The following is a 25,166-nucleotide window of genomic DNA, read 5'->3' on the forward strand; positions in this document are numbered from 1 at the left end:
GGTCCCCAGTACCCTTCCAGCGAATTTCTGTTTTATCTAATTTAGCAGGAGTCCACTTCTGTTGCTGTCACTCAAGGAGCCCTAACTGTACGGGGTTTGCTTTCAAAGGGAGGTGAGGTGTCATTGGGACTTTTTTCAGCAGACGTTCAGCCTCTCTGGGTCCCTAGAAGACTGAGATGTAGTTCTCACAGAAAACAGACATGTAGCTTAGTCTCATCGTCCTCGTGACCACCATTTAGGGTGGACTCCTTACCGTTCCCATGACGTGGTTCCAGTGACAGGACGAGTTCCAGTTACCTTTGTTCCTGCCACCTGCATTGTGAATTTACACTTCTCAGGAGAGAGGACCTGATTGGTTCCCTTTCATTCAATACCAAGCATCAGCATGGGGCAGGGGTGTCACGCCAGCTGCCCCAGCTCAGATGTTCACACATGTTCAGACTCTGTGTTACTCTCTGCCCCAGCTCAGCGGCTGCATCTTGAAGTGAAAAATAAATGCTCCCTAAATTCCACAGGGACTTGAATGAAACCTCCTCTAGCAGGGGGACTGGATCTTATTTAGCTATTATCTTCCCTCCCTGTGCCCAGCAGAATGATTTGCATACAGTAGGGGTCCAATAAGTGCTCATTGAATCAAGCAGAGAGCATTTATGGATCGCCTACTGATTGTCAGACACCATGCCTGGCCCAGAGGGAGGGAGGTCGCACTTACTGAGCACTTATTATGAGCCAGGGACTGTGCTAGACACATTTAACCTCACCACAACCCTATGGGGTTGGCACTATTATTGTCCCCACTTTATAGATGGGAAATATGAGGCACAGACGGGTCACATAACTTGCCTAAGTAGTGGAACTATGGTTCCAGCCAGGCAGTCTGGCTTCAGAGCCGACGTGTTTAACTGCTTTACCAGTTAAACAAGGTATTAACTTCTGGAATTAAACGAGGCATTCTGATGCAGCCATATCAAATTTTTTAAAAAACTATTGTAAATGAATCTCTCCAACAGACATTCATAATGGCCACGCCTCGCCCACCCCTGGGGGAGATTGGGCTTGGGAACAGAGCGAGGATGCCACTTCACACACGACTTGGAAAATAAAAAGCAGCAAGTTGGATTGTGTCTGTGAGGCCCAGTGGAAATATTCTGTACCCTTCCCGGGAGAGGTTTGGCAGCTGCGATTCCCAAAGGCAGAAGTTGTGAAAGAGCAACACCTGGGCACATTTGCGACCTTGGCCCCAGGACTTCCAGAACAAACAGGGCAGGGCCACCTCATGCTCCTGCTCAAGCCCCACGAGGCCCGTGCCAGACTTTCCTACCAGGAGACGGCGGCCGGGACACCAGTCCAACCACACCCGGGGGGGGTTTCCACAGTGTGAGCCCCCAAGGGGGCTTGGACCCCCCTCTCAGCCTCATTTGCTCTCTGCAAAGACACTTGCCACACCCTGCATGGCGAGGCCTGCCCCCGTCCCTCAAGATAGACAGGAACTGGGTACCTCCGGCCCCGGCACAGGCAGCCGCATGTTGGGGCAGTTGGCTTCAAATGCCAACTGTGGTGGAAACATTTCCTGGCAAAGGCTCATCTCACTTCGATAAATGATTCTGTGTGACCGCGCCAGTGGGTTGCCACCTTAGGTACTTGTTAAAAATACAAGTTCCCTGGCCCATCTTAGACCTAAGAAAGCAAATTGGGGGCTGGGAAGAGGAAGTGGGCTGGTGGCTTGTCACTTTTGACCTCTCCAGTGATGCACCTCTGGAACCAGATCAGGAGTCACTCAGATGAATGAGCCACATGGTCTCTGCTCTCCCCTCTCCACCATCTCCGAAGCAAGCTTGGACTACTCCCCTCACACACCGTCCCAGGCACACTGGTCTATTTCCTAAACACACCAAGCTCTTCCCCACCTCAGGGCCTTTGCTCAAGCTGTCCCCTCTGACAGGAATGCAGCTCTCAGATCTCAGGACAAAGGTCTCGTCTCTTCACTCAGCTCACACCAACAGCATTCTGTCAGCCATTTTGTTTCTTCTCATCATTAATATTCTGTCTCTCCTCAGCAGTCTGTGAGCTCCATGTTACCTCACCACTGAAAACCCAATGCCTATGTATACAGTAGGTGCACCATAGGTGGCTATTGAGTGAATATAGGCAGTGACACAGATACACAAAAGGGGCAGGGACCAGTTAACTCTATAGAAAGTAGTAGAGGAAACTCTGCCATAGCCCACAAACGAGAGCCAGGGCCAGGCCAGATTACAGGAACCCTTGCACCACACCCCAACATCCCATACGCACTTCCCCAGGCCCCCGAATGCAGGTTCCCCTACAGCCCAACTAGACCCAAGTCTCATATTCCCAACACACCATGAGGCAACAGCAGCCAGAGGAGTCTAGACGAGTTTATTGTCAGTCAAATATTTCATAGAAAAAGGAATGTAGCAATCAAGTCAGGGGTGTATGAAAAAAAAAAAAACCCAGGTCTGTATATGTTGCTCTGTTTCCATCGGGAGCAGGCTCTCCCACATGTCAGGCGCAGCAGCTGCACTTGTCCGATGCCCCTTTGCAGACGCAGCCCTGGGCACACCTGGCACAGCCCACAGGGCAGCAGGAGCAGCAGCCTAGGGAAGAGAGGGCAGCGTGAGGGATCAGAGCAGACATTACCCTGAACTTCCCTTCCCAACAGCAGGCCTGGCACAACCTCCAGCCTCCGAGGACCCTGAGTTTAGGGTGGCATGCTCTGACCCCAGGGAATTGGTAGAATCTTTGGAAAAGGTCCTACCCACTAGGAAAAGGCTGCCCTGCCCCATTGGAGTCCAGGACAGGGCAGAAAGCCTGGAGAGGCAGTGAAAGGGCCCCTGGGGGTAATGGAAGGCCAGCCCCCCAGAACCATAAAATGAAGTGAGGACAGTCCTCAAGATGAGAGATGGGGCAAACTCCTGCTAGAGCAGCTCCCAGGAGGGCCAGGGAAGCTCTGGGCTGCCTGGACAGGACAGGGCTGCACCAGCAGGTCAGAGAAACCACACGTGGTCACCAAGTTCACGTGCATAAAGTGCTCGGGACACTGGGGGGTTCAGAAGGCTTCTTCAGGAGACAGGAGATCTAGCTTCTTGTCTGGCTCCGTCCTTGACACTACTGGGTGCCCTCTGTGGGTTCAGTTTCCCCACTCCAGAATGAGAGGTTGGGACTCAACCACCTGTATGGCTCTTGCAGCTCTAAATCTGACTCAGGTGCTGAGGGACGGGGATGGAGGGAAGAGGGGTCATTGGCCTGCTCATGCCTGCTGAGCTCCGGGCTCCCTCTGCTGACTCAGCTCAGCCCCCAGATCCCAGAGAAGGCCCCACACTCACTCCTCTTGCAGGAGGCACATTTGCACTCTTTGCATTTGCAGGAACCAGCGCAGGTGCAGGAGCCACCTGCAAGGAAGGGGAAGCCAGGCGGCGAGCAGTGAGGGTGATGCACGAGAGACAGCTGCGGGTCCGCAAACACTCGCAGCGCCCTCCTCTGTCAGGGCCCAGCACTGGGAGCTCCTGTCCCACTCAGGGCAGACGGAGAGAAGCCCCAGCTTCTCTCTTCTGCTGCTGGGAAAGGTAGGTCCTCTCCTGATTGGACTCCACAAGGAAGGTCCCGGGCTAAAGATCCAGCTGGAGAGACTGGGGCTGGGGCCAGGGCCTTAGGTCCCGAAACCCAAGGAGGCAATGTCCCCACTTCCCACCAAGTTCTGGCAGCACTGGGGCCTGCACAGAGTGCTGGGTCCCAGTCTAGCATCTCCCTGACCTCGAGAAGGAGAGCCTTGAGTCCCAGTACCCTCAACACCAAGATAGAGGCAAAGGAAGACTTGAAATGCTCTCAGGAGCTGGGCCAGGGTGAAACAGAAGACATGCTAACTAAAGGAGTCCACTTCAGCTCCAACTCGAGACACTCCCTCCTCCAGCCCAAGTATGCTCTGTCTTGGCCCCCCTGGGAAAGGGGCCTCCCAAAGCCCAGAGCCCAGTGTCCCTTACCTGTGGGGCAGGAGCAGTTGGGGTCCATTTCGAGCTGAGGCGAGGCCGGAGGTCCGAACCTGGTGACGAAGATGCACTTGGGCTGCTGGAAGGCGTGGTGGCGCCTAGTCGCCCGGCTGCTCCCTTTCTAGCCAGGAGAGGCGGCCCGGGCGCAAAGGCCCCGCCCCGCTCCTTGCAGCCCGCCCCGCGGAGGCCGCGCGGCCCGCAGCGCCCCCGGCTGGGCTGGGCTGTGCGCACCGGGCCGTGCGCAGGATCCCCGAGCGCAGCAGGGCCCGGGGCGCAGCGCGGGGGCCGGCAGTTTGGCGCCCTATCGCGTGGAACGGCTTGTGTGCCGGGCGGCACATCGTGTCCCAGCATCCCTGCCGCCTCTGTCGCAATTTTCCCTAGGGGTAAGCTACCCCTGCCCCCAGTGTTCCTGTAACTCAGAGCCAGAGAGCTGTGTGCAGAGAAAAGGTGGATGTGACAACTGCCGCCCCTCCCGCCCCACTCCCCCGCCCCCAGTCATTACCAGTCCTGGTCCCCACCAGGGTCCTTAGGCCCCATTACTCCCGGACACAGCCACGCGGCCAGCGCAGGCCTCTGCCTCCCTCCCTTCCTTCCCTTCTGCACCACTGCAGGGATGCGTTGGCACGTTTGTTGGGGGCTCTTTTGCTTCAACTCCCCAGAGACTCTCCTCAGCACAGCCGGCAGGTGCACCCTCCTCCAGGAGGGAGGTTCCCTAAGCATGGGATGCCCCCAGGAAAGGGGTCATTTCAGGTGGTGGGCACACCCAGGCATTCAAGAACCAAGCCAGGAGAGTGGGTGTTTCCCTCTCTGTCTTCCTGACAATCCCCTCACGTGGAGCCTGTGCCAGCCCGTCCCAGCCCTGGTTTCACCACTTTACCCCTTTGAACCCCAACAACAGCCCTAAAGGGAAATACTAGGCAGAAGCCCATTTCCCAAAGGCAAAACTCCACACAGCACAGACCCAGGGTCACAGAGCTGGGAAGTGGTGCCCAGGGTCTGATTCCAGTCAGGAGCCACGGGGAAGAGAGAGTCCCTGAGGAAGCTTCTCTCTGGCCCAGAGGTGCGTCTTCAGCAGCTCCCCACTGCCTCAGGATCAATCCTGGGAGGGACAGAAGTGATGCGAAAGGAATGTGATGTGATTCTCTGACTCCCTTCTGTGTCTGGAAGTCAACTCGGGACACGTGGCACAGACCATGGGGCAGCAGGAACAGCAGCCTGGGGAAGAGAGGGCAGAGTGAGGGGTCAGACCGGAAATTACCGGGATCTCCTTTCCCAACAGCAGGCCTGGCACAAGCTCTACCCCCAGCCTCGCGGGACCCTGAGTTTAGGGTGGCATGCTCTGTCTGGAGGCAATTGATACTACCTTTGGAAAATGTCCTACCCACAAGCAAAGGCTGTTTTGCCCTATCTGAGACTAAGACAGGGCAGAAAGCCGGAGGAGGCAGTGACAGGGCCTCTGGGGCTAATGGAAGACAAGACCCCAAAACTATAAAATGAAGTGAGGCAAGTGCTCAAGGTCAGAAAGGGGCAAACTCCAGCCAGAGCAACTCCCAGGAGGGCCGGGGAGCTCTGGGCTGCCTGGTCGGACGGGGCTGCACCGGCAGGTCAGAGAAACCACACCACGCTCACTAGTTCATGTCCATAGAGCGCTTCAGCCCCTGAGAGCATGAAGAAAGCTGCCTCGGGAGCCAGGAGACCCAGTTCCAGTACCAGGTCGTTGCCGGACTGGTGGTCACTTGTCTGGGCCTTATTCCTCGTTATAGAATGAAAGTGGGGCTCAACCATCTTGATAGCTCTTTAGGCTCTGGCCCTGAACCAACTGCTGAGCGAAATGGACGCCAGGAGGCGGGCTCCCTGGCCTGCTCCTGCCTGCTGAGCTCTGGGTGCTGTCTCTGACTCAGCCCGGCCCCCAGACCCCCAGAAGGGCCCACACTCACTCCTCTTGCAGGAGGCACATTTGCACTCTTTGCATTTGCAGGAGCCAGGGCAGGTGCAGGATTCACCTGCAAGGAAGAGAAAGCCGGGCAGTGAGCACTGGGGTGAGGCAGGAGATACAGCAGTGGGCCCACAGATGCTTCCTGCTCAGGGCGGGGTCAGACGGGGGAGCTCCTGTCCCACTCAGGGCCGGGGGAAGCCTCACCCCGCCTTCTCTTCCCACAGGCCAGGATGGGCAGATGCTCTCCTGTTCTGACCCCACAGGGCCTTACGGCTGAGCCCAGAAGAGGCAATGTCCCCTGCCTCCCAGCCAGCACAGGCAACTCAGACGCCTGGACAGAGCCCTGGGGCTGGGCACACAAGCCCCCTGACCGCCTGGGTGATGTGGAGCAGGGCAGCCTTGAGCCTCAGGCCTCTCCCCTCTGACATGCAAGCTGCTGGGAGGATGGAAGTGCGCTAAAGGGCCATTTAGGCGCCAGGTCAGGCTGAAAGCACAGACGTGCAAACTGAAGGAGTCTACCGCAGCTCAAACTCAAAACACTGCCTCCTCGAACCCCAGGGACACTGTCCCCTGCCTGAGAAAGGGGCGTCCTAGGCCCAGAGCTAGTGGGGAGTATGCACTTTGGCTGGTGGAAGGCGTGGCGGCGCCTAGAAGCCCGCCAACTCACTTTCCAGCCAGAGGATGGGCCCGGGCGCAAAGGCCCCGCCCCGCTCCTTGCAGCCCGTCCCGCGGAGGCCGCGCGGCCCGCAGCGCCCCCGGCTGGGCTGGGCTGGGCTGTGCGCACCGTGCCCGGCGCAGGATCCCCGAGCGCAGCAGGGCTCCGTGTGCACCGAGGGTGCCGCCCCTTTGGCGCTCCTTGGCGCGGACAGACTTATGTTCCTGGCGGCGCTCTTGTCCCAGCCTCCTCCTCGCCCCCTCCCAATTTTCCCGAGGTCGCAGCCAATTCCGACCCCGAAGGTTCCTGGAATTCAGCTCCTGAGTCCCCGCCGTCTTCCGCAACCCCCCCACCCCCAGCCCCAGCGCGATTGTCCTCAGGTTCGGCCTTTCCCGGAGCCCGTGTGCAACCCTAGGCTCGCGCTCACGTCCTTGACTTGGCTGGAGCCAGAGAGCGACGCGAGGGAGTTGTGTGCCGAGGACCAACCACAATGTGACTCGCCTGCCACCCACATTTCTTCTCCCTGTCCCCACATAGGTCTTCAGCCGCTTTTCTCTTGTCCACTGCATCAGGGCTGACAGACCTCTGCCTCCTTCCTTCCTTCCAGTCCCCACCTGAAGACGTTTATGGGCATATGTGTCCGAGTCCTTTCCATAAAAATCTCTAGTGCTCCCCACAGCCTACCAGTACTCCGCACTCCAGGCGGTCCCAAAGCGTGGGTCGCCCCAAAGGATCATTATTGCTCACAGGGAGACATAGATAACACAGTGAGAAGGGGGTTGTTTCCCTTCCAACATCCCTAACAATTCCGTGGCGTTTAGTGTGTGCCTCCCGATATTTTCATCACTTTTTATCTTTGTACCCTCACAACAGGCTGCAAGGAAAATCTCTGTATTCATGAGCCCATTTTACTTCTAGGACAACTCGCCACATGGAGTCCTAATGACCTGCCCAAAATCACACAGCTGGGACCTGAATCCAGTGAGCCTGCCAAGGGAAAGGGAAGGTCCCTGACAAGCCAGCCTCTGGTCTGGCTCTGTCCACAACACTCTCTCCTGCTGGAAACCTGTCAAGAAGAGCAAGCTGCCAGCTGAAGCGTGGGCAGCAAGAAAAGTGATCCCTAAGCGAAAACTCTGTATAATTTTCTGGTTCTCTTCTTTGTCTGGAATAAAGCTGATTCTCACTTTCAGTAGTAATAAAGAGTTTTCTTTTCACGCAAATACATGAAAGAAAATAGGAATCAATCAAAGTACAATCTTAAATAAAATGTAGTTAGGTGGTAGAAGAAATGGCAGGTTTCTTTCAGTGACTGTGAAGGCACAGAGCCTGTTCCTCATGGCCTAATGTCCCTGGTGCCCATCACAGATCTGTGTGAAGTGTGAAGGACTCTCTCTGATCCACAGGTCACATCCTCATGTGGTTGACAGGACACACAGCCCTGTACGCCTCTCAGCCCTGGCTGATTTGTCTAGAGGTAAATAAATATCCCCTACGCTGTGCACAGTAATAATAATAGCTGATATCCTAGCCCACTCACCACATGCCAGGCCCCTTGCTAAGTTCTTTTCTTGTCCTGACTCATTTCATCCTCTAAGCCGTATGCTTTTCCGTCTTTTGCCCCTTTGACAGTGGAGGAGACTGAGCCACAGACAGGTTATGTCACGGGGCTGTGAGTGACCCAGGTGAGGTTGGCACTCATGCAGGGTGACTGCAGCATTGTGCCCTCCCCTCCACCCTACCTCCGGACTTCACATGAAAGACGGGGACACTGAACACCTGGCCCAGAGGCTGAGTGGGAAGAGCCCAGGGCATAGCTCTGTGCCCTCTCTGGGCTCCAGTTTCTCATCTCTCACCCAATGGCAAAGTGAGTCCATTCTAAGAGTCCTTCCAGCTTTGAGCTGGGACAGGCACGATGTAGCATCCAGGGACATCATGATCTGCCAGCCGTGGCCGGGGGTGAGGCCAGCTGTAGCATAGGTTCATTCATATGTTTCTTTTCCAGCTGTGTGACCTTGGGCAGGTGGCTTACCCTCTCTGGAAGATGGCACACCCACTCCAGCCCTTCCTATTTGCTGTCTCCTTCACTGGAGCGTGTGAAAACCAAAAGACATGAAGCGTCAGAAAGGCTTCCGTGTCTGTCCAAATCCTGTGGCAGCGTCTTGTCCCAGTGGGCTAATTGCAGGTCGTCCACCGTCCCCCTGGCACTGGATCATTCAGTTAACAATCCCACCATTACCCTCTAACCCAGAGTCATGCTTCCACACCAATGAGCCTTTCCCCAAAGCTTCTTGCGATTCAACAGGATTCTGACTCTAAGAAAGTAACTGTGAGGATAATGAACACAATGGACACTGTGCATGAAGCCATAGCTAGGAGCCAGGATACTGTCTTATTTAATCCCTCACATTGACATATCATCTCATTTTAACATATGAGGAAACGGAAGGTCAGAGTGTTTGAGGGACTTCCTCAGGTCCCTTGGCCAGGAAGTGGCCTAGGGGCCTGTGAACCAGGACTACCTGACACCCAAACCCAAGGACTATGCACAGGCTGGCTTCTGAAATCTCCTCTTCACACAGGGCACCCGTGGACAAAGGAGGTCCTGACTCTTGGGCCACGTGACTCGTCTTTCTCTTTGATTGAACATCGCATAGCAGGTCCCTCCACAAGTAGCCAGGGAGGGGGACTAACCAATGGCATGAATTACAAATCGCTCAGCTTCTCACTCCTGCCTAATAAAGACCACCAAGCCCTGCAAACCGCAGAACCATCATTCTGCCTGGGCAAACATGAGGTCCTTCCTCTGGACCCAGTTGTCAGGGGTACTCCCTCTTGCTGAGAACTGGTTGGGCACTTGCCTCCAAATCTCCGGTCCCTTGGCCAGTTTCAAGGAGCCAAGGCTGGGTTTGGAAGGAGGGGCAGAGTTCAGCCTGACCCAGGGAGGAGCTTCCAAAGACTCGCAGCCGAACACCACAGGGAGCTCTCAGGGGTAGCAGGTGTCCTGTCCGGGGCACTGGGCAAGCCAAGAGTGCTGGTCCCCTGTGGGGACGGTGGGGGCAGTGGTGCTCGAGGTGTGCGTGGTCCACACCCGGGGACGTCTGTGAAGTGTTTCCAGTGCTTGAAGCACACCTTCAATGACATGGCAGCGTTGTTTGGTCTCATTGACGTAACATTCATTTATAACATTATATGAATTTGTGTGTCTTTTTTCTGAGCAGCATTTTTAAACTCTAATTTTCTTCTTTGTTCTTCATATATTCGTTGAAATGCTGTGTGTTGAATCTAAAAATGGGTTTTCTATATTGTGTACTTTCCAAGTTATTCTTAGTAGTTCATTTTATTTACCAATGTCTAAATCTCTGTTAGAAAATATAAAGAGGCCCTTTAACACAGTGTTTTAGAAGCAGGCCCAGTGTAGAAGTCTACCGAGTGGGGAGTTTAATTCCACCCACTCTGAGGACTTTGGAAGCCTGACATGTCCCAGGACTGAAGTTTGTCAGGGGATCCCCAGTGAGTGAAAAGGGGGAAGAAACGGAGAAGTTTCTATGCCCTCAATACTTACAGTGAGAGCAGAGGGGAACCTGTGTCAGCCCCGAGCCCTTCTGTCACCACTTTCATTTTCAGCTGAGAAACTGAAGCTCAGAGAGGGATCCTGACTTGCTTCAGACACTTGGTTTGTTAGGGGCCAGGATTTGGGTCCAGAACCCAGGTCTCTGCACTTCCCGTCCAACCCCCTACCCCAGCCGTGATGGGTGCGAAGTCCCTTATTTCCAAGACACACAGAGGAAAACAGAGCCAGAATACAGTCAACAACTTTAATAGATTCACAGATTTTTATGGAAACAGGAATGTTGTACAAGGTCAGGTTTGTTTCACAAAAGGTTTAAACCTTGGGGGTGTACGTGTTTGTATTTGCGTGTGTACGTGTTGCTCCGTTTCTGTCAGGAGCAGGCTCTCCCCCATGTCAGGCGCAGCAGCTGCACTTGTCCGATGCCCCTTTGCAGATGCAGGTCTGGGCACACCTGGCACAGCCCACGGGGCAGCAGGAGCAGCAGCCTGGGGAAGAGAGGGCAGAGTGAGGAGTCAGATGAGACATTACCCTGACCCTCCATTCACACAGCAGGCCTGGCACAAGCTCCAGCCTCCGAGGACCCTAAGTTTAGGATGGCATGCTGTGTCCCCACGCACTTTGTAGAACCTTTGGAAAAGGTCCCAGCCCCTAGGGAAAGGCTGCCCTGCCCCATCGGAGTCCAGGACAGGCCGGAATGTGTGGAGAGACAGTGACAGCATCCAAGGAGGAAAGAAGGCCAGCACCCCACCTCCGAGAATCATAAAATCAAGTGAGGAGTCTTCAAGATCTGAAAATGGGCAGACCCCTGCCAGAGCAGCTCCCAGGAGGGCCAGGGAAGCTCTGGGCTGCCTGGACAGGACAGGGCTGCACCAGTAGGTCAGAGAAACCACACGTGGACACCAAGTTCATGTGCATAAAGTGCTCGGGACACTGGGGGGTTCAGAAGGCTTATTCAGGAGACCAGAGACCTAGGTTGTTGTCTGGCTCCATCCTTGACACTATTGGGTGCCCTCTCTGGGTTCAGTTTCCCCACTCCAGAATGAGAGGTTGGGACTCAACCACCTGTATGGCTCTTGCAGCTCTAAATCTGACTCAGGTGCTGAGGGACGGGGATGGAGGGAAGAGGGGTCATTGGCCTGCTCCTGCCTGCTGAGCTCCAGGCTCCCTCCGCTGACTCAGCACAGCCCCCAGATCCCAGAGAAGGCCCCACACTCACTCCTCTTGCAGGAGGCACATTTGCACTCTTTGCATTTGCAGGAACCAGCACAGGTGCAGGAGCCACCTGCAAGGAAGGGGAAGCCAGGCGGTGAGCAGTGAGGGTGATGCACGAGAGACAGCAGCGGGTCCGCAAACCCTCCCCGCGCCTTCCTCTGTCAGGGCCCAGCACTGGGAGCTCCTGTCCCACTCAGGGCAGACGGAGAGAAGCCCCAGCTTCTCTCTTCTGCTGCTGGGAAAGGTAGGTCCTCTCCTGATTGGACTCCACAAGGAAGGTCCCGGGCTAAAGATCCAGCCCGAGAGACTGGGGCTGGGGCCAGGGCCTTAGGTCCCGAGCCCCGAAGAGGAAATGTCCCAGCTCCCACCAAGTCCTGGCAGCTCTGAGGCCTGCACAGAGCGCTGGCTCCCAGTCCGGCAGCCCTCTGACCAACTAGGTGACCTCGAGAAGGGCAGCCTTGAGCCTCAGTAGCCTTCAATGGAAAACAGAGGCCAAGGAAGGCTGGAAATGCTCTCAGGAGCTTGGCCAGGCTGAAACACAAGACGTGCTAACTAAAGGAGTCCACTTCAGCTCCAACTCAAGACACTCCCTCCTCCAGCCCAAGGATGCTCTGTCCTACGCCTGGGAAAGGGGCCTCCTAAGGCCCAGAGCCCAGTGTCCCTTACCTGTGGGGCAGGAGCAGTTGGGGTCCATTTCGAGCTGAGGCGAGGCGGGAGGTCCGAACCTGGTGATGAAAATGCACTTGGCCTGCTGGAAGGCGTGGTGGCGCCTAGGCAGCCTGCCTGCTCCCTTTCTAGCCAGGAGAGGCGGCCCGGGCGCAAAGGCCCCGCCCCGCTCCTTGCAGCCCGCCCCGCTCCTTGCAGCCCGCCCCGCGGAGGCCGCGCGGCCCGCAGCGCCCCTGGCTGTGCTGGGCTGTGCGCACCGGGCCGGGCGCAGGGTCCCCGGAGCCCAGCCGGGCCCGGGGCGCAACGCGGGAGCGGGCCCTTTGGCTCCAGATGCGTGGAGGGGCTTGTGTGCCGGGCGCCACACGGTGTCCTAGACTCCTTTGTCGCCCATTTTCCGGAGGTGCCGCCACCCCTGCCCCTACGGGTGCCTGGAACTCAGACCCTGAGTCCTCGCCCCGCCCCCAGTGCCTTGTCCTCAGGTTCGCCCTTTTTCGGAGCCCCTGTGCAACCGCAGGCTCCTGCTCAAGTCTCTGGGTTGTCTGGAGCCGGGGATTTGTGTGCAGAGACTGGAGGTGGATGTGACAACTGCCCCCACCCCACGGCACCCCCGAGGCATTACCTGTCCTGGTCCCCACCAGGGTCCTTGGGCCCCATTACTCCTGGACACAGCCACGCGGCCAGCACAGGCCTCTGCCTCCCTCCCTTCTTTCCCTTCTCCACCATTGAAGGGATGGGTCGGCACATTTGTCGGGGTTCTCCTTTGCTTCAACTCCCCAGGGGCTCTCCTAAGCGCAGCCGGTGAACCCTCCTCCAGGAGGGAGGTTCCCCAAGCGTGCGATGCCCCCAGGAAAGGGGTCATTTTAGGCGGTGGGCAGACCAGGGCATTCAAGAACCAAGCCAGGAGAGTGGGTGTTTCCCTCTCTGTCTTCCTGACAATCCCCTCATGTGGAGCCTGTGCCAGCTCTGGTTTCACCACTTTCCCCCTTTGAACTGCAACAGCAGCCCTAAAGGGAAATACTAGTCAGGAGCCCATTTCCCAAAGGCAAAACTCCACACAGCACAGACCCAGGGTCACAGAGCTGGGAAGTGGTGCCCAGGGTCTGATTCCAGTCAGGAGCCACGGGGAAGAGAGAGTCCCTGAGGTAGCTTCTCTCTGGCCCAGAGGTGCGTCTTCAGCAGCTCCCCACTGCCTCAGGATCAATCCTGGGAGGGACAGAAGTGATGCGAAAGGAATGTGATGTGATTCTCTGACTCCCTTCTGTGTCTGGAAGTCAACTGGGGACACGTGGCACAGACCATGGGGCAGCAGGAACAGCAGCCTGGGGAAGAGAGGGCAGAGTGAGGGGTCAGACTGGAAATTACCGGGATCTCCTTTCCCAACAGTAGGCCTGGCACAAGCTCTACCCCCAGCCTCACGGGACCCTGAGTTTAGGGTGGCATGCTCTGTCTGGAGGCAATTGATACTACCTTTGGAAAATGTCCTACCCACAAGCAAAGGCTGTTTTGCCCTATCTGAGACTAAGACAGGGCAGAAAGCCTGAGGAGGCAGTGACAGGGCCTCTGGGGCTAATGGAAGACAAGACCCCAAAACTATAAAATGAAGTGAGGCAAGTGCTCAAGGTCAGAGAGGGGCAAACTCCAGCCAGAGCAGCTCCCAGGAGGGCCGGGGAGCTCTGGGCTGCTTGGACGGACAGAGCTGCACTGGCAGGTCAGAGAAACCACACCACGCTCACTAGTTCATGTCCATAGAGCGCTTCAGCCCCTGAGAGCATTAAGGATGCTGTCTCAGGAGCCAGGAGACCCGGTTCCAGCAGCAGGTCTGTGCTGGACTGGTGGTCACTTGTCCGGGCCTCATTCCTCGTTATGGAATGAAAGTGGGGCTCGACCATCTTTATAGCTCTTTAGGCTCTGGCCCTGAACCAACTGCTGAGCGAAATGGACGCCAGGAGGCGGGCTCCCTGGCCCGCTCCTGCCTGCTGAGCTCTGGGTGCTGTCTCTGACTCAGCCCGGCCCCCAGACCCCCAGAAGGGCCCACACTCACTCCTCTTGCAGGAGGCACATTTGCACTCTTTGCATTTGCAGGAGCCAGGGCAGGTGCAGGATTCACCTGCAAGGAAGAGAAAGCCGGGCAGTGAGCACTGGGGTGAGGCAGGAGATACAGCAGTGGGCCCACAGATGCTTCCTGCTCAGGGCGGGGTCAGACGGGGGAGCTCCTGTCCCACTCAGGGCCGGGGGAAGCCTCACCCCGCCTTCTCTTCCCACAGGCCAGGATGGGCAGATGCTCTCCTGTTCTGACCCCACAGGGCCTTACGGCTGAGCCCAGAAGAGGCAATGTCCCCTGCCTCCCAGCCAGCACAGGCAACTCAGACGCCTGGACAGAGCCCTGGGGCTGGGCACACAAGCCCCCTGACCGCCTGGGTGATGTGGAGCAGGGCAGCCTTGAGCCTCAGGCCTCTCCCCTCTGACATGCAAACTGCTGGGAGGATGGAAGTGCGCTAAAGGGCCATTTAGGCGCCAGGTCAGGCTGAAAGCACAGACGTGCAAACTGAAGGAGTCCACCTCAGCTCAAACTCAAAACACTGCCTCCTCGAACCCCAGGGACACTGTCCCCTGCCTGAGAAAGGGGCATCCTAGGCCCAGAGCTAGTGGGGAGTATGCACTTTGGCTGGTGGAAGGCGTGGTGGCGCCTAGAAGCCCGCCAACTCACTTTCCAGCCAGAGGATGGGCCCGGGCGCAAAGGCCCCGCCCCGCTCCTTGCAGCCCGTCCCGCGGAGGCCGCGCGGCCCACAGCGCCCCCGGCTGGGCTGGGCTGGGCTGTGCGCACCGTGCCTGGCGCAGGATCCCCGAGCGCTGCAGGGCTCCGTGTGCACCGTGGGGGCTGCCCCTTTGGCGCTCATTGGCATGGAGGGTCTTGTGTTCCGGCTGGCGCTTTTGTCCCAGCCTCCTCCTCGCCCCCTCCCAATTTTTCCGAGGTGGCAGCCAATCCCGCCCCGGAAGGTTCCTGATATTCAGCTCCTGAGTCCCCGCCGTCTTCCGCACCCCCCCCACCCCCAGCCCCAGCGCGATTGTCCTCAGGTTCGGCCTTTCCCGGAGCCCGTGTGCAACCCTAGGCTCGCGCTCACGTCCTTGACTTGGCTGGAGCCAGAGAGCGACGCGAGGGAGTTGTGTGCCGAGGACCAACCACAATGTGACTCGCCTGCCACCCACATTTCTTCTCCCTGTCCCCACATAGGTCTTCAGCCGCTTTTCTCTTGTCCACTGCATCAGGGCTGACAGACCTCTGCCTCCTTCCTTCCTTCCAGTCCCCACCTGAAGACGTTTATGGGCATATGTGTCCGAGTCCTTTCCATAAAAATCTCTAGTGCTCCCCACAGCCTACCAGTACTCCGCACTCCAGGCGGTCCCAAAGCGTGGGTCGCCCCAAAGGATCATTATTGCTCACAGGGAGACATAGATAACACAGCGAGAAGGGGGTTGTTTCCCTTCCAACATCCCTAACAATTCCGTGGCGTTTAGTGTGTGCCTCCCGATGTTTTCATCACTTTTTATCTTTGTACCCTCACAACAGGCTGCAAGGAAAATCTCTGTATTCATGAGCCCATTTTACTTCTAGGACAACTCGCCACATGGAGTCCTAATGACCTGCCCAAAATCACACAGCTGGGACCTGAATCCAGTGAGCCTGCCAAGGGAAAGGGAAGGTCCCTGACAAGCCAGCCTCTGGTCTGGCTCTGTCCACAACACTCTCTACTCTGGAAACCTGTCAAGAAGAGCAAGCTGCCAGCTGAAGCGTGGGCAGCAAGAAAAGTGATCCCCAAGCGAAAACTCTGTATAATTTTCTGGTTCTCTTCTTTGTCTGGAATAAAGCTGATTCTCACTTTCAGTAGTGATAAAGAGTTTTCTTTTCATGCAAATACATGAAAGAAAATAGGAATCAATCAAAGTACAATCTTAAATAAAATGTAGTTAGGTGGTAGAAGAAATGGCAGGTTTCTTTTGGTGACTGTGAAGGCACAGAGCCTGTTCCTCATGGCCTAATGTCCCTGGTGCCCATCACAGATCTGTGTGAAGTGTGAAGGACTCTCTCTGATCCACAGGTCACATCCTCATGTGGTTGACAGGACACACAGCCCTGTATGCCTCTCAGCCCTGGCTGATTTGTCTAGAGGTAAATAAATATCCCCTACGCTGTGCACAGTAATAATAATAGCTGATATCCTAGCCCACTCACCACATGCCAGGCCCCTTGCTAAGTTCTTTTCTTGTCCTGACTCATTTCATCCTCTAAGCCGTATGCTTTTCCGTCTTTTGCCCCTTTGACAGTGGAGGAGACTGAGCCACAGACAGGTTATGTCACGGGGCTGTGAGTGACCCAGGTGAGGTTGGCACTCATGCAGGGTGACTGCAGCATTGTGCCCTCCCCTCCACCCTACCTCCGGACTTCACATGAAAGACGGGGACACTGAACACCTGGCCCAGAGGCTGAGTGGGAAGAGCCCAGGGCATAGCTCTGTGCCCTCTCTGGGCTCCAGTTTCTCATCTCTCACCCAATGGCAAAGTGAGTCCATTCTAAGAGTCCTTCCAGCTTTGAACTGGGACAGGCACGATGTAGCATCCAGGGACATCATGATCTGCCAGCCGTGGCCAGGGGTGAGGCCAGCTGTAGCATATGCTCATTCATATGTTTCTTTTCCAGCTGTGTGACCTTGGGCAGGTGGCTTACCCTCTCTGGAAGATGTCACGACCACTCCTGCCCTTCCTATTTGCTGTCTCCTTCACTGGAGCGTGTGAAAACCAAAAGACATGAAGCGTCAGAAAGGCTTCCGTGTCTGTCCAAATCCTGTGGCAGCGTCTTGTCCCAGTGGGCTAATTGCAGGTCGTCCACCGTCCCCCTGGCACTGGATCATTCAATTAACAATCCCACCCTTACCCTCTAACCCAGAGTCATGCTTCCACACCAATGAGCCTTTCCCCAAAGCTTCTTGCGATTCAACAGGATTCTGACTCTAAGAAAGTAACTGTGAGGATAATGAACACAATGGACACTGTGCATGAAGCCATAGCTAGGAGCCAGGATACTGTCTTATTTAATCCCTCACATTGACATATCATCTCATTTTAACATATGAGGAAACGGAAGGTCAGAGTGTTTGAGGGACTTCCTCAGGTCCCTTGGCCAGGAAGTGGCCTAGGGGCCTGTGAACCAGGACTACCTGACACCCAAACCCAAGGACTATGCACAGGCTGGCTTCTGAAATCCCCTTTTCACACAGGGCACCCGTGGACAAGGGAGGTCCTGACTCTTGGGCCACGTGACTCGTCTTTCTCTTTGATTGAACATCGCATAGCAGGTCCCTCCACAAATAGCCAGGGAGGGGGACTAACCAATGGCACGAATTACAAATCGCTCAGCTTCTCACTCCTGCCTAATAAAGACCACCAAGCCCTGCAAACCGCAGAACCATCATTCTGCCTGGGCAAACATGAGGTCCTTCCTCTGGACCCAGTTGTCAGGGGCACTCCCTCTTGCTGAGAACTGGCTGGGCACTTGCCTCCAAATCTCCGGTCCCTTGGCCAGTTTCAAGGAGCCAAGGCTGGGTTTGGAAGGAGGGGCAGAGTTCAGCCTGACCCAGGGAGGAGCTTCCAAAGACTCGCAGCCGAACACCACAGGGAGCTCTCAGGGGTAGCAGGTGTCCTGTCCGGGGCACTGGGCAAGCCAAGAGTGCTGGTCCCCTGTGGGGACGGTGGGGGCAGTGGTGCTCGAGGTGTGCGTGGTCCACACCCGGGGGCGTCTGTGAAGTGTTTCCAGTGCTCGAAGCACACCTTCGATGACATGGCAGCGTTGTTTGGTTTCATTGAGGTAACATTCATTTATAACATTATATGAATTTGTGTGTCTTTTTTCTGAGCAGCGTTTTTAAAGCTCTAATTTTCTTCTTTGTTCTTCATATATTCGTTGAAATGCTGTGTGTGTTGAATCTAAAAATGGGTTTTCTATATTGTGTACTTTCCAAGTTATTCTTAGTAGTTCATTTTATTTACCAATGTCTAAATCTCTGTTAGAAAATATAAAGAGGCCCTTTAACACAGTGTTTTAAAGCAGGCCCAGTGTAGAAGTCTACCGAGTGGGGAGTTTAATTCCACCCACTCTGAGGACTTTGGAAGCCTGACATGTCCCAGGACTGAAGTTTGTCAGGGGATCCCCAGTGAGTGAAAAGGGGGTAGAAACGGAGAAGTTTCTATGCCCTCAATACTTACAGTGAGAGCAGAGGGGAACCTCTGTCTGCCCCGAGCCCTTCTGTCACCTGGGTGACACTTTCATTTTCAGCTGAGGAACTGAAGCTCAGAGAGGGATCCTGACTTGCTTCAGACACTCGGTTTGTTAGGGGCCAGGATTTGGGTCCAGAACCCAGGTCTCTGCACTTCCCGTCCAACCCCCCACCCCAGCCGTGATGGGTGCGAAGTCCCTTATTTCCAAGACACACAGAGGAAAACAGAGCCAGACTACAGTCAACAACTTTAATAGATTCACAGATTTTTATGGAAACAGGAATGTTGTACAAGGTCAGGTTTGTTTCACAAAACGTTTAAACCTTGGGGGTGTACGTGTTTGTATTTGCGTGTGTACGTGTTGCTCTGTTTCTGTCGGGAGCAGGCTCTCCCCCAAGTCAGGCGCAGCAGCTGCACTTGTCCGATGCCCCTTTGCAGATGCAGGTCTGGGCACACCTGGCACAGCCCACGGGGCAGCAGGAGCAGCAGCCTGGGGAAGACAGGGCAGAGGAAGGGGTCAGAGCAGACATTACCCTGACCCTCCCTTCCCACAGCAGGCGTGGCTCAAGCTCCAGCCTCTGAGGACCCTAAGTTTAGGATGGCATGCTGTGTCCCCACGCAATTGGTAGAACCTTTGGAAAAGGTCCCAGCCCCTAGGGAAAGGCTGCCCTGCCCCATCGGAGCCCAGAACAGGCCGGAATGTGTGGAGAGACAGTGACAGCATCCAAGGAGGAAAGAAGGCCAGCACCCCACCTCCGAGAATCATAAAATCAAGTGAGGAAAGTCTTCAAGATCTGAAAATGGGCAGACCCCTGCCAGAGCAGCTCCCAGGAGGGCCAGGGAAGCTCTGGGCTGCCTGGACAGGACAGGGCTGCACCAGCAGCTCAGAGAAACCACACGTGGTCACCAAGTTCACGCGCATTAAGTGCTCGGGTCACTGGGGGGTTCAGAAGGCTTCTTCAGGAGACCGGAGATCTAGCTTCTTGTCTGGCTCCGTCCTTGACATTATTGGGTGCCCTCTATGGGTTCAGTTTCCCCACTCAAGAATGAGAGGTTGGGACTCAACCACCTGTATGGCTCTTGCAGCTCTAAATCTGACTCAGGTGCTGAGGGACGGGGATGGAGGGAAGAGGGGTCATTGGCCTGCTCCTGTCTGCTGAGCTCCGGGCTCCCTCCGCTGACTCAGCTCAGCCCCCAGATCCCAGAGAAGGCCACACACTCACTCCTCTTGCAGGAGGCACATTTGCACTCTTTGCATTTGCAGGAACCAGCGCAGGTGCAGGAGCCACCTGCAAGGGAGGGGAAGCCAGGCGGTGAGCAGTGAGGGTGATGCACGAGAGACAGCAGCGGGTCCGCAAACACTCCCCGCGCCCTCTTCTGTCAGGGCCCAGCACTGGGAGTTCCTGTCCCACTCAGGGCAGAGGAAGAGAAGCCCCAGCTTCTCTCTTCTGCTGCTGGGAAAGGTAGGTCCTCTCCTGATTGGACTCCACAAGGAAGGTCCCGGGCTAAAGATGACTGGGGCTGGGGCCAGGGCCTTAGGTCCCGAGCCCCGAAGAGGAAATGTCCCAGCTCCCACCAAGTCCTGGCAGCTCTGAGGCCTGCACAGAGCGCTGCCTCCCAGTCCGGCAGCCCTCTGACCAACTAGGTGACCTCGAGAAGGGCAGCCTTGAGCCTCAGTAGCCTTCAATGGAAAACAGAGGCCAAGGAAGGCTGGAAATGCTCTCAGGAGCTTGGCCAGGCTGAAACACAAGACGTGCTATAACTAAAGGGGTCCACTTCAGCTCCAACTCGAGACATTCCCTCCTCCAGCCCAAGGATGCTCTGTCCTATGCCTGGGAAAGGGGCCTCCTAAGGCCCAGAGCCCAGTGTCCCTTACCCGTGGGGCAGGAGCAGTTGGGGTCCATTTCGAGCTGAGGCGAGGCGGGAGGTCCGAACCTGGTGATGAAAATGCACTTGGGCTGCTGGAAGGCGTGGAGGCGCCTAGGCAGCCTGCCTGCTCCCTTTCTAGCCAGGAGAGGCGGCCCGGGCGCAAAGACCACGCCCCGCTCCTTGCAGCCCGCCCCGCGGAGGCCGCGCGGCCCGCAGCGCCCCTGGCTGTGCTGGGCTGTGCGCACCGGGCCGGGCGCAGGTCCCCGGAGCCCAGCTGGGCCCTGGGCGCAGCGAGGGAGCGGGCCCTTTGGCCCCAGATCCGTGGAGGGGTTTGTGTGCCGGGCGGCACACGGTGTCCTGGCCTCCTTTGTCGCCAATTTTCCGACGGGGCCGCCACCCCTGCCCCTACGTGTGCCTGGAACTCAGACCCTGAGTCCTGGCCAGGCGTCCCCGCCACGCCCCCAGTGCCTTGTCCTCAGGTTCACCCTTTCCCGGAGCCCCTGTGCAGCTGCTCAAGTCTCTGGGTTGTCTGGAGCCAGGGAGTTGTGTGCAGAGACTGGAAGTGGATGTGACAACTGCCCCCACCCCACCGCACCCCCGAGGCATTACCTGTCCTGGTCCCCACCAGGGTCCTTAGGCCCCATTACTCCTGGACACAGCCACGCGGCCAGCACAGGCCTCTGCCTCCCTCCCTTCCTTCCCTTCTCCACCATTGAAGGGATGGGTGGACACGTTTGTCCGGGGTCTCCTTTGCTTCAACTCCCCAGGGGCTCTCCTAAGCGCAGCCGGTGAACCCTCCTCCAGGAGGGAGGTTCCCCAAGAGTGGGATGCCCCCAGGAAAGGGGTCGTTTTAGGTGGTGGGCAGACCAGGGCATTCAAGAACCAAGCCAGGAGAGTGGGTGTTTCCCTCTCTGTCTTCCTGACAATCCCCTCACGTGGAGCCTGTGCCAGCCCTGGTTTCACCACTTTCCCCCTTTGAACCCCAACAACAGCCCCAAAGGGAAATACTAGGCAGAAGCCCATTTCCCAAAGGCAAAACTCCACACAGCACAGACCCAGGGTCACAGTGCTGGGAAGCGGTGCCCAGGGTCTGATTCCAGTCAAGTGCCACGGGGAAGAGAGAGTCCCTGAGGAAGCTTCTCTCTGGCCCAGAGGTGCGTCTTCAGCAGCTCCCCACTGCCTCAGGATCAATCCTGGGAGGGACAGAAGTGATGCGAAAGGAATATGGATGTGATTGTCTGGCTCCCTTCTGTGTCTGGATGTCAACCAATTCTCCTTTTCAGTAGCGCTAAAGACTTTGCTTGTCGTAAATATATCTGAGAAAACACGAATCAGTCAAAAAAGAAAATGTGAAGCAAAATGCTGGTGCAGGTGACAGCAGAAAGAGCAGGCATCTTTCCGTCTCTGTTTTAAGACACGGACTGTCTTGCTCACGGCTTCCTATCCCTAGTCCCCCTGCCGTGAGAAGAGAGGATGACCCTCTCTGGGCAACGGGTCACCTGTTCCCTCGTTTGATGAGGGCTACACAGGACACATAGCCGGGACAGCAGACCTGGTTTACTTGTCTTGAAGTAGAAAAATCTCTCCTACACTGTAAATGATAACAATGAAATAATGGCTAATAGTTTAGATTACTCACCGTGTGCCAGGCATCATTCTAGGTTCTTTGCATGTATTCAATCATTTCATCCTAAGAGCCAGATGCCATGCCATTGCACTTTTTACAGCAGAGGAGACTGAACCCCAGAGAGGTTCCGTCACGGGGCTAAAAGTGACACCGGCCGGGTTGGTACCCATGCAGGCTGGCTGCAGCATCGTGCCCTCTCCCACCACCCTCCAACACAACTTCACGTGAAAGACGCAGACGCTGAACACCCAGCCCAGAGGCAGCATTGGGAAGAGCACGGAGCCAGCAGTCCGATCCCCTTGCATAGCTCTGTCACCTCTCTGGGCCTCGGTTTCCCATCTCTGAAGCCGAGAGCACAACTGGACTATCTCAAAGAAGCCTTCCAGCTCTGACTAATGAGAGACAGGATTTATTATCCAGTCACACCATGATCAGCCACCTGTGGCCAGCTGTGGGATGGGTTCAGACCTCTGACTATGATTTGTGTGACCTCGGGCAGGTTGCTTAACCTCTCTGGAACTTGGCACAGTCACTCCAGCCCCTGGATGCTCACTCTCTCCCTGGTTCCTGGTGCAGATGAATCGAGGTGAAGGGTAGGGAAGGCTCTCCTGTCTGTGGAATTGCTGTGGCAGCCTCTTGTCCCAAGGGGCTTCTCGCAGGTCGTCCACACTCCCACTGCCACTGGATTTCCAATCCTATCCTTAACCCCCAACCCAGAGTCACGCTTCCACACCAGTGAACCTTTCCCCAAGAGGGCTTGCTGGGAATCAGCAGGATTGTACCTCCAAGAAAGTCGCTGTGAAAAGAAGGATCAGAATGGACGCTGTTTACGAAGCCCCAGCTAGAGCCAGGATACCGGCTCATTGACTCCTCCCCAGTCCGGTATAATCTCCTTTTTACAGATGAAGAAACGGAGGCTCACAGAGATTGAGCAACTGGCCCAGGTCCCATGGGCAGGAAGTGGCATAGGACTTTCTGTGGAGCTCGACTACCTGAACCAACACCCATGGGCTTTGCGCCCAGGCCACGTCTCCTGGCTAGAAAGAGAGCAGGCAGGCGCCTAGGGGCCACCACGCCTTCCAGCGGCCCAAGTGCATCTTCGTCACCAGGTTTGGACCTCCGGCCTCGCCTCAGCTCGAAATGGACCCCAACTGCTCCTGCCCCACAGGTAAGGGACACTGGGCTCTGGGCCTTAAGAGGCCCCTTTCCCAGGCGTAGGACAGAGCATCCTTGGGCTGGAGGAGGGAGTGTCTTGAGTTGGAGCTAAAGTGGACTCCTTTAGTTAGCACGTCTTGTGTTTCAGCCTGGCCAAGCTCCTGAGAGCATTTCCAGCCTTCCTTGGCCTCTGTTTTCCATTGAAGGCTACTGAGGCTCAAGGCTGCCCTTCTCGAGGTCACCTAGTTGGTCAGAGGGCTGCCGGACTGGGAGGCAGCGCTCTGTGCAGGCCTCAGAGCTGCCAGGACTTGGTGGGAGCTGGGACATTTCCTCTTCGGGGCTCGGGACCTAAGGCCCTGGCCCCAGCCCCAGTCTCTCGGGCTGGATCTTTAGCCCGGGACCTTCCTTGTGGAGTCCAATCAGGAGAGGACCTACCTTTCCCAGCAGCAGAAGAGAGAAGCTGGGGCTTCTCTCCATCTGCCCTGAGTGGGACAGGAGCTCCCAGTGCTGGGCCCTGACAGAGGAGGGCGCGGGGAGTGTTTGCGGACCCGCTGCTGTCTCTCGTGCATCACCCTCACTGCTCACCGCCTGGCTTCCCCTTCCTTGCAGGTGGCTCCTGCACCTGCGCTGGTTCCTGCAAATGCAAAGAGTGCAAATGTGCCTCCTGCAAGAGGAGTGAGTGTGTGGCCTTCTCTGGGATCTGGGGGCTGAGCTGAGTCAGCGGAGGGAGCCCGGAGCTCAGCAGGCAGGAGCAGGCTGATGACTCCTCTTCCCTCCATCCCCGTCCCTCAGCACCTGAGTCAGAATCAGAGCTGCAGGAGCCATACAGTTGGTTGAGTCTCCACGTCTCATTCTGGAGTGGGGAAACTGAACCCAGAGAGGTCACCCAATAGTGTCAAGGACAGAGCCAGACTAGAACCTAGATCTCTGGTCTCCTGAAGAAGCCTTCTGAACCCTGCAGTGTCCCGAGCACTTTATGCACGTGAACTTGGTGACCACGTGTGGTTTCTCTGAGCTGCTGGTGCAGCCCTGTCCTGTCCAGGCAGCCCAGAGCTTCCCTGGCCCTCCTGGGAGCTGCTCTGGCAGGGGTCTGCCCATTTTCAGATCTTGAAGACTTTCCTCACTTGATTTTATGATTTTCGGAGGTGGGGTGCTGGCCTTCTTTCCTCCTTGGATGCTGTCACTGTCTCTCCACACATTCCGGCCTGTCCTGGACTCTGATGGGGCAGGGCAGCCTTTCCCTAGGGGCTGGGACCTTTTCCAAAGGTTCTACCAATTGCGTGGGGACACAGCATGCCATCCTAATCTCAGGGTCTTCAGAGGCTGGAGGTTGTGCCTGGCCTGCTGTTGGGAATGGAGGGTCAGGGTAATGTCTGCTCTGACCCCTCCCTCTGCCCTGTCTTCCCCAGGCTGTTGCTCCTGCTGCCCCGTGGGCTGTGCCAGGTGTGCCCAGACCTGCATCTGCAAAGGGGCATCAGAGAAGTGCAGCTGCTGCGCCTCCCGTGGGGGAGAGCCTGCCCCCACCCCGTTGTCCTCAGGTTCACCCTTTCCTGGAGCCCTGTGCAACGCCCGCCTGGTGGTCAGGTCCCTGGCTTGGTGGGGGGTGGGGCAGCGACACAAAGGAGTTGTGGGCAGGAGACCAGCCACCATGTGACCGTCGCCTCCCAGCCCCATTTCTTCTCCCTGTCCGCACACGGGCTGCAGCTGCTTCTCTTCTGTCCACTACAGCAGTGCAGACAGACCTCCACCTCCTCCCTCCTTCCAGTCCCCACCTGATGAGATTTTCGGGCACATTTGTCCGGGTCCTTTCCATAAACCTCTCTAGTGCTCCCAAAGCCTGCTGGTACTCGCAGTCCAGATGGGACACCCTAAAGAAGGTATCATGGTAGATGAGAGGGAGACCTGACTTCGATAACAGCAAGAAAAGGGGTTGTTTCCCTTCCAACATCCCTAACAATGACGCTGAGGGTGAAGGAGTTAAAGTTTCCCTGGATTAGGATGAAACTGCACCTTGTTCCCACCCGGTTAACGTGAGAAACAAAATAACCAAAGTTTCTGAGCTTGCCATGCAGAACAGCAGGAGGACCTGATAAGAGAGGAACTTGTTGACAGCCCCTCACCTGACTAAGCATCTTGCAGGAGCATTCAGAAGCTAAAATGACTGATTGTAAACTTTAGCCTCAAAGACTAAGAATCCA

The 25,166-nt window shown here is 56.4% G+C and overlaps 4 protein-coding genes across 4 annotated transcripts; 1 reads left to right on the plus strand and 3 right to left on the minus strand.

The window, feature by feature from the left end:
• Nucleotides 1-2,381: 2,381 nt before the first annotated feature.
• On the minus strand, nucleotides 2,382-4,150 carry LOC101390244 (metallothionein-1A). The gene is made up of 3 exons (XM_004431629.3): nucleotides 4,002-4,150; nucleotides 3,348-3,413; nucleotides 2,382-2,618 (listed from the first exon to the last, which is right to left on the minus strand). The coding sequence occupies exons 1-3, from the start codon at nucleotides 4,027-4,029 to the stop codon at nucleotides 2,527-2,529; spliced, it is 186 nt and encodes a 61-aa protein (XP_004431686.1). The 5' UTR covers nucleotides 4,030-4,150; the 3' UTR covers nucleotides 2,382-2,526.
• A 6,249-nt stretch (nucleotides 4,151-10,399) lies between these two features.
• Nucleotides 10,400-12,190, minus strand: LOC147913133 (metallothionein-1A-like). Its single transcript, XM_087420228.1, has 3 exons — nucleotides 12,048-12,190; nucleotides 11,386-11,451; nucleotides 10,400-10,654 (listed from the first exon to the last, which is right to left on the minus strand). Exons 1-3 carry the CDS (start codon nucleotides 12,073-12,075, stop codon nucleotides 10,563-10,565), a joined length of 186 nt encoding a protein of 61 aa, XP_087276354.1. The 5' UTR covers nucleotides 12,076-12,190; the 3' UTR covers nucleotides 10,400-10,562.
• A 6,362-nt stretch (nucleotides 12,191-18,552) lies between these two features.
• LOC101389986 (metallothionein-1A-like) lies at nucleotides 18,553-20,349 on the minus strand. Its single transcript, XM_004431628.3, has 3 exons — nucleotides 20,194-20,349; nucleotides 19,541-19,606; nucleotides 18,553-18,807 (listed from the first exon to the last, which is right to left on the minus strand). Exons 1-3 carry the CDS (start codon nucleotides 20,219-20,221, stop codon nucleotides 18,716-18,718), a joined length of 186 nt encoding a protein of 61 aa, XP_004431685.1. The 5' UTR covers nucleotides 20,222-20,349; the 3' UTR covers nucleotides 18,553-18,715.
• Nucleotides 20,350-22,900: 2,551 nt separating this feature from the next.
• Nucleotides 22,901-24,622, plus strand: LOC101396729 (metallothionein-1E). The gene is made up of 3 exons (XM_004431840.3): nucleotides 22,901-22,981; nucleotides 23,578-23,643; nucleotides 24,378-24,622. Exons 1-3 carry the CDS (start codon nucleotides 22,954-22,956, stop codon nucleotides 24,620-24,622), a joined length of 339 nt encoding a protein of 112 aa, XP_004431897.1. The 5' UTR covers nucleotides 22,901-22,953.
• The last annotated feature ends 544 nt before the right edge of the window (nucleotides 24,623-25,166 follow it).

The sequence above is a fragment of the Ceratotherium simum genome, chromosome 30 (genome assembly GCF_057802395.1).
Source record: "Ceratotherium simum simum isolate JZ-2026a chromosome 30, ASM5780239v1, whole genome shotgun sequence".
Taxonomy (NCBI): Eukaryota; Metazoa; Chordata; class Mammalia; order Perissodactyla; family Rhinocerotidae; genus Ceratotherium; species Ceratotherium simum.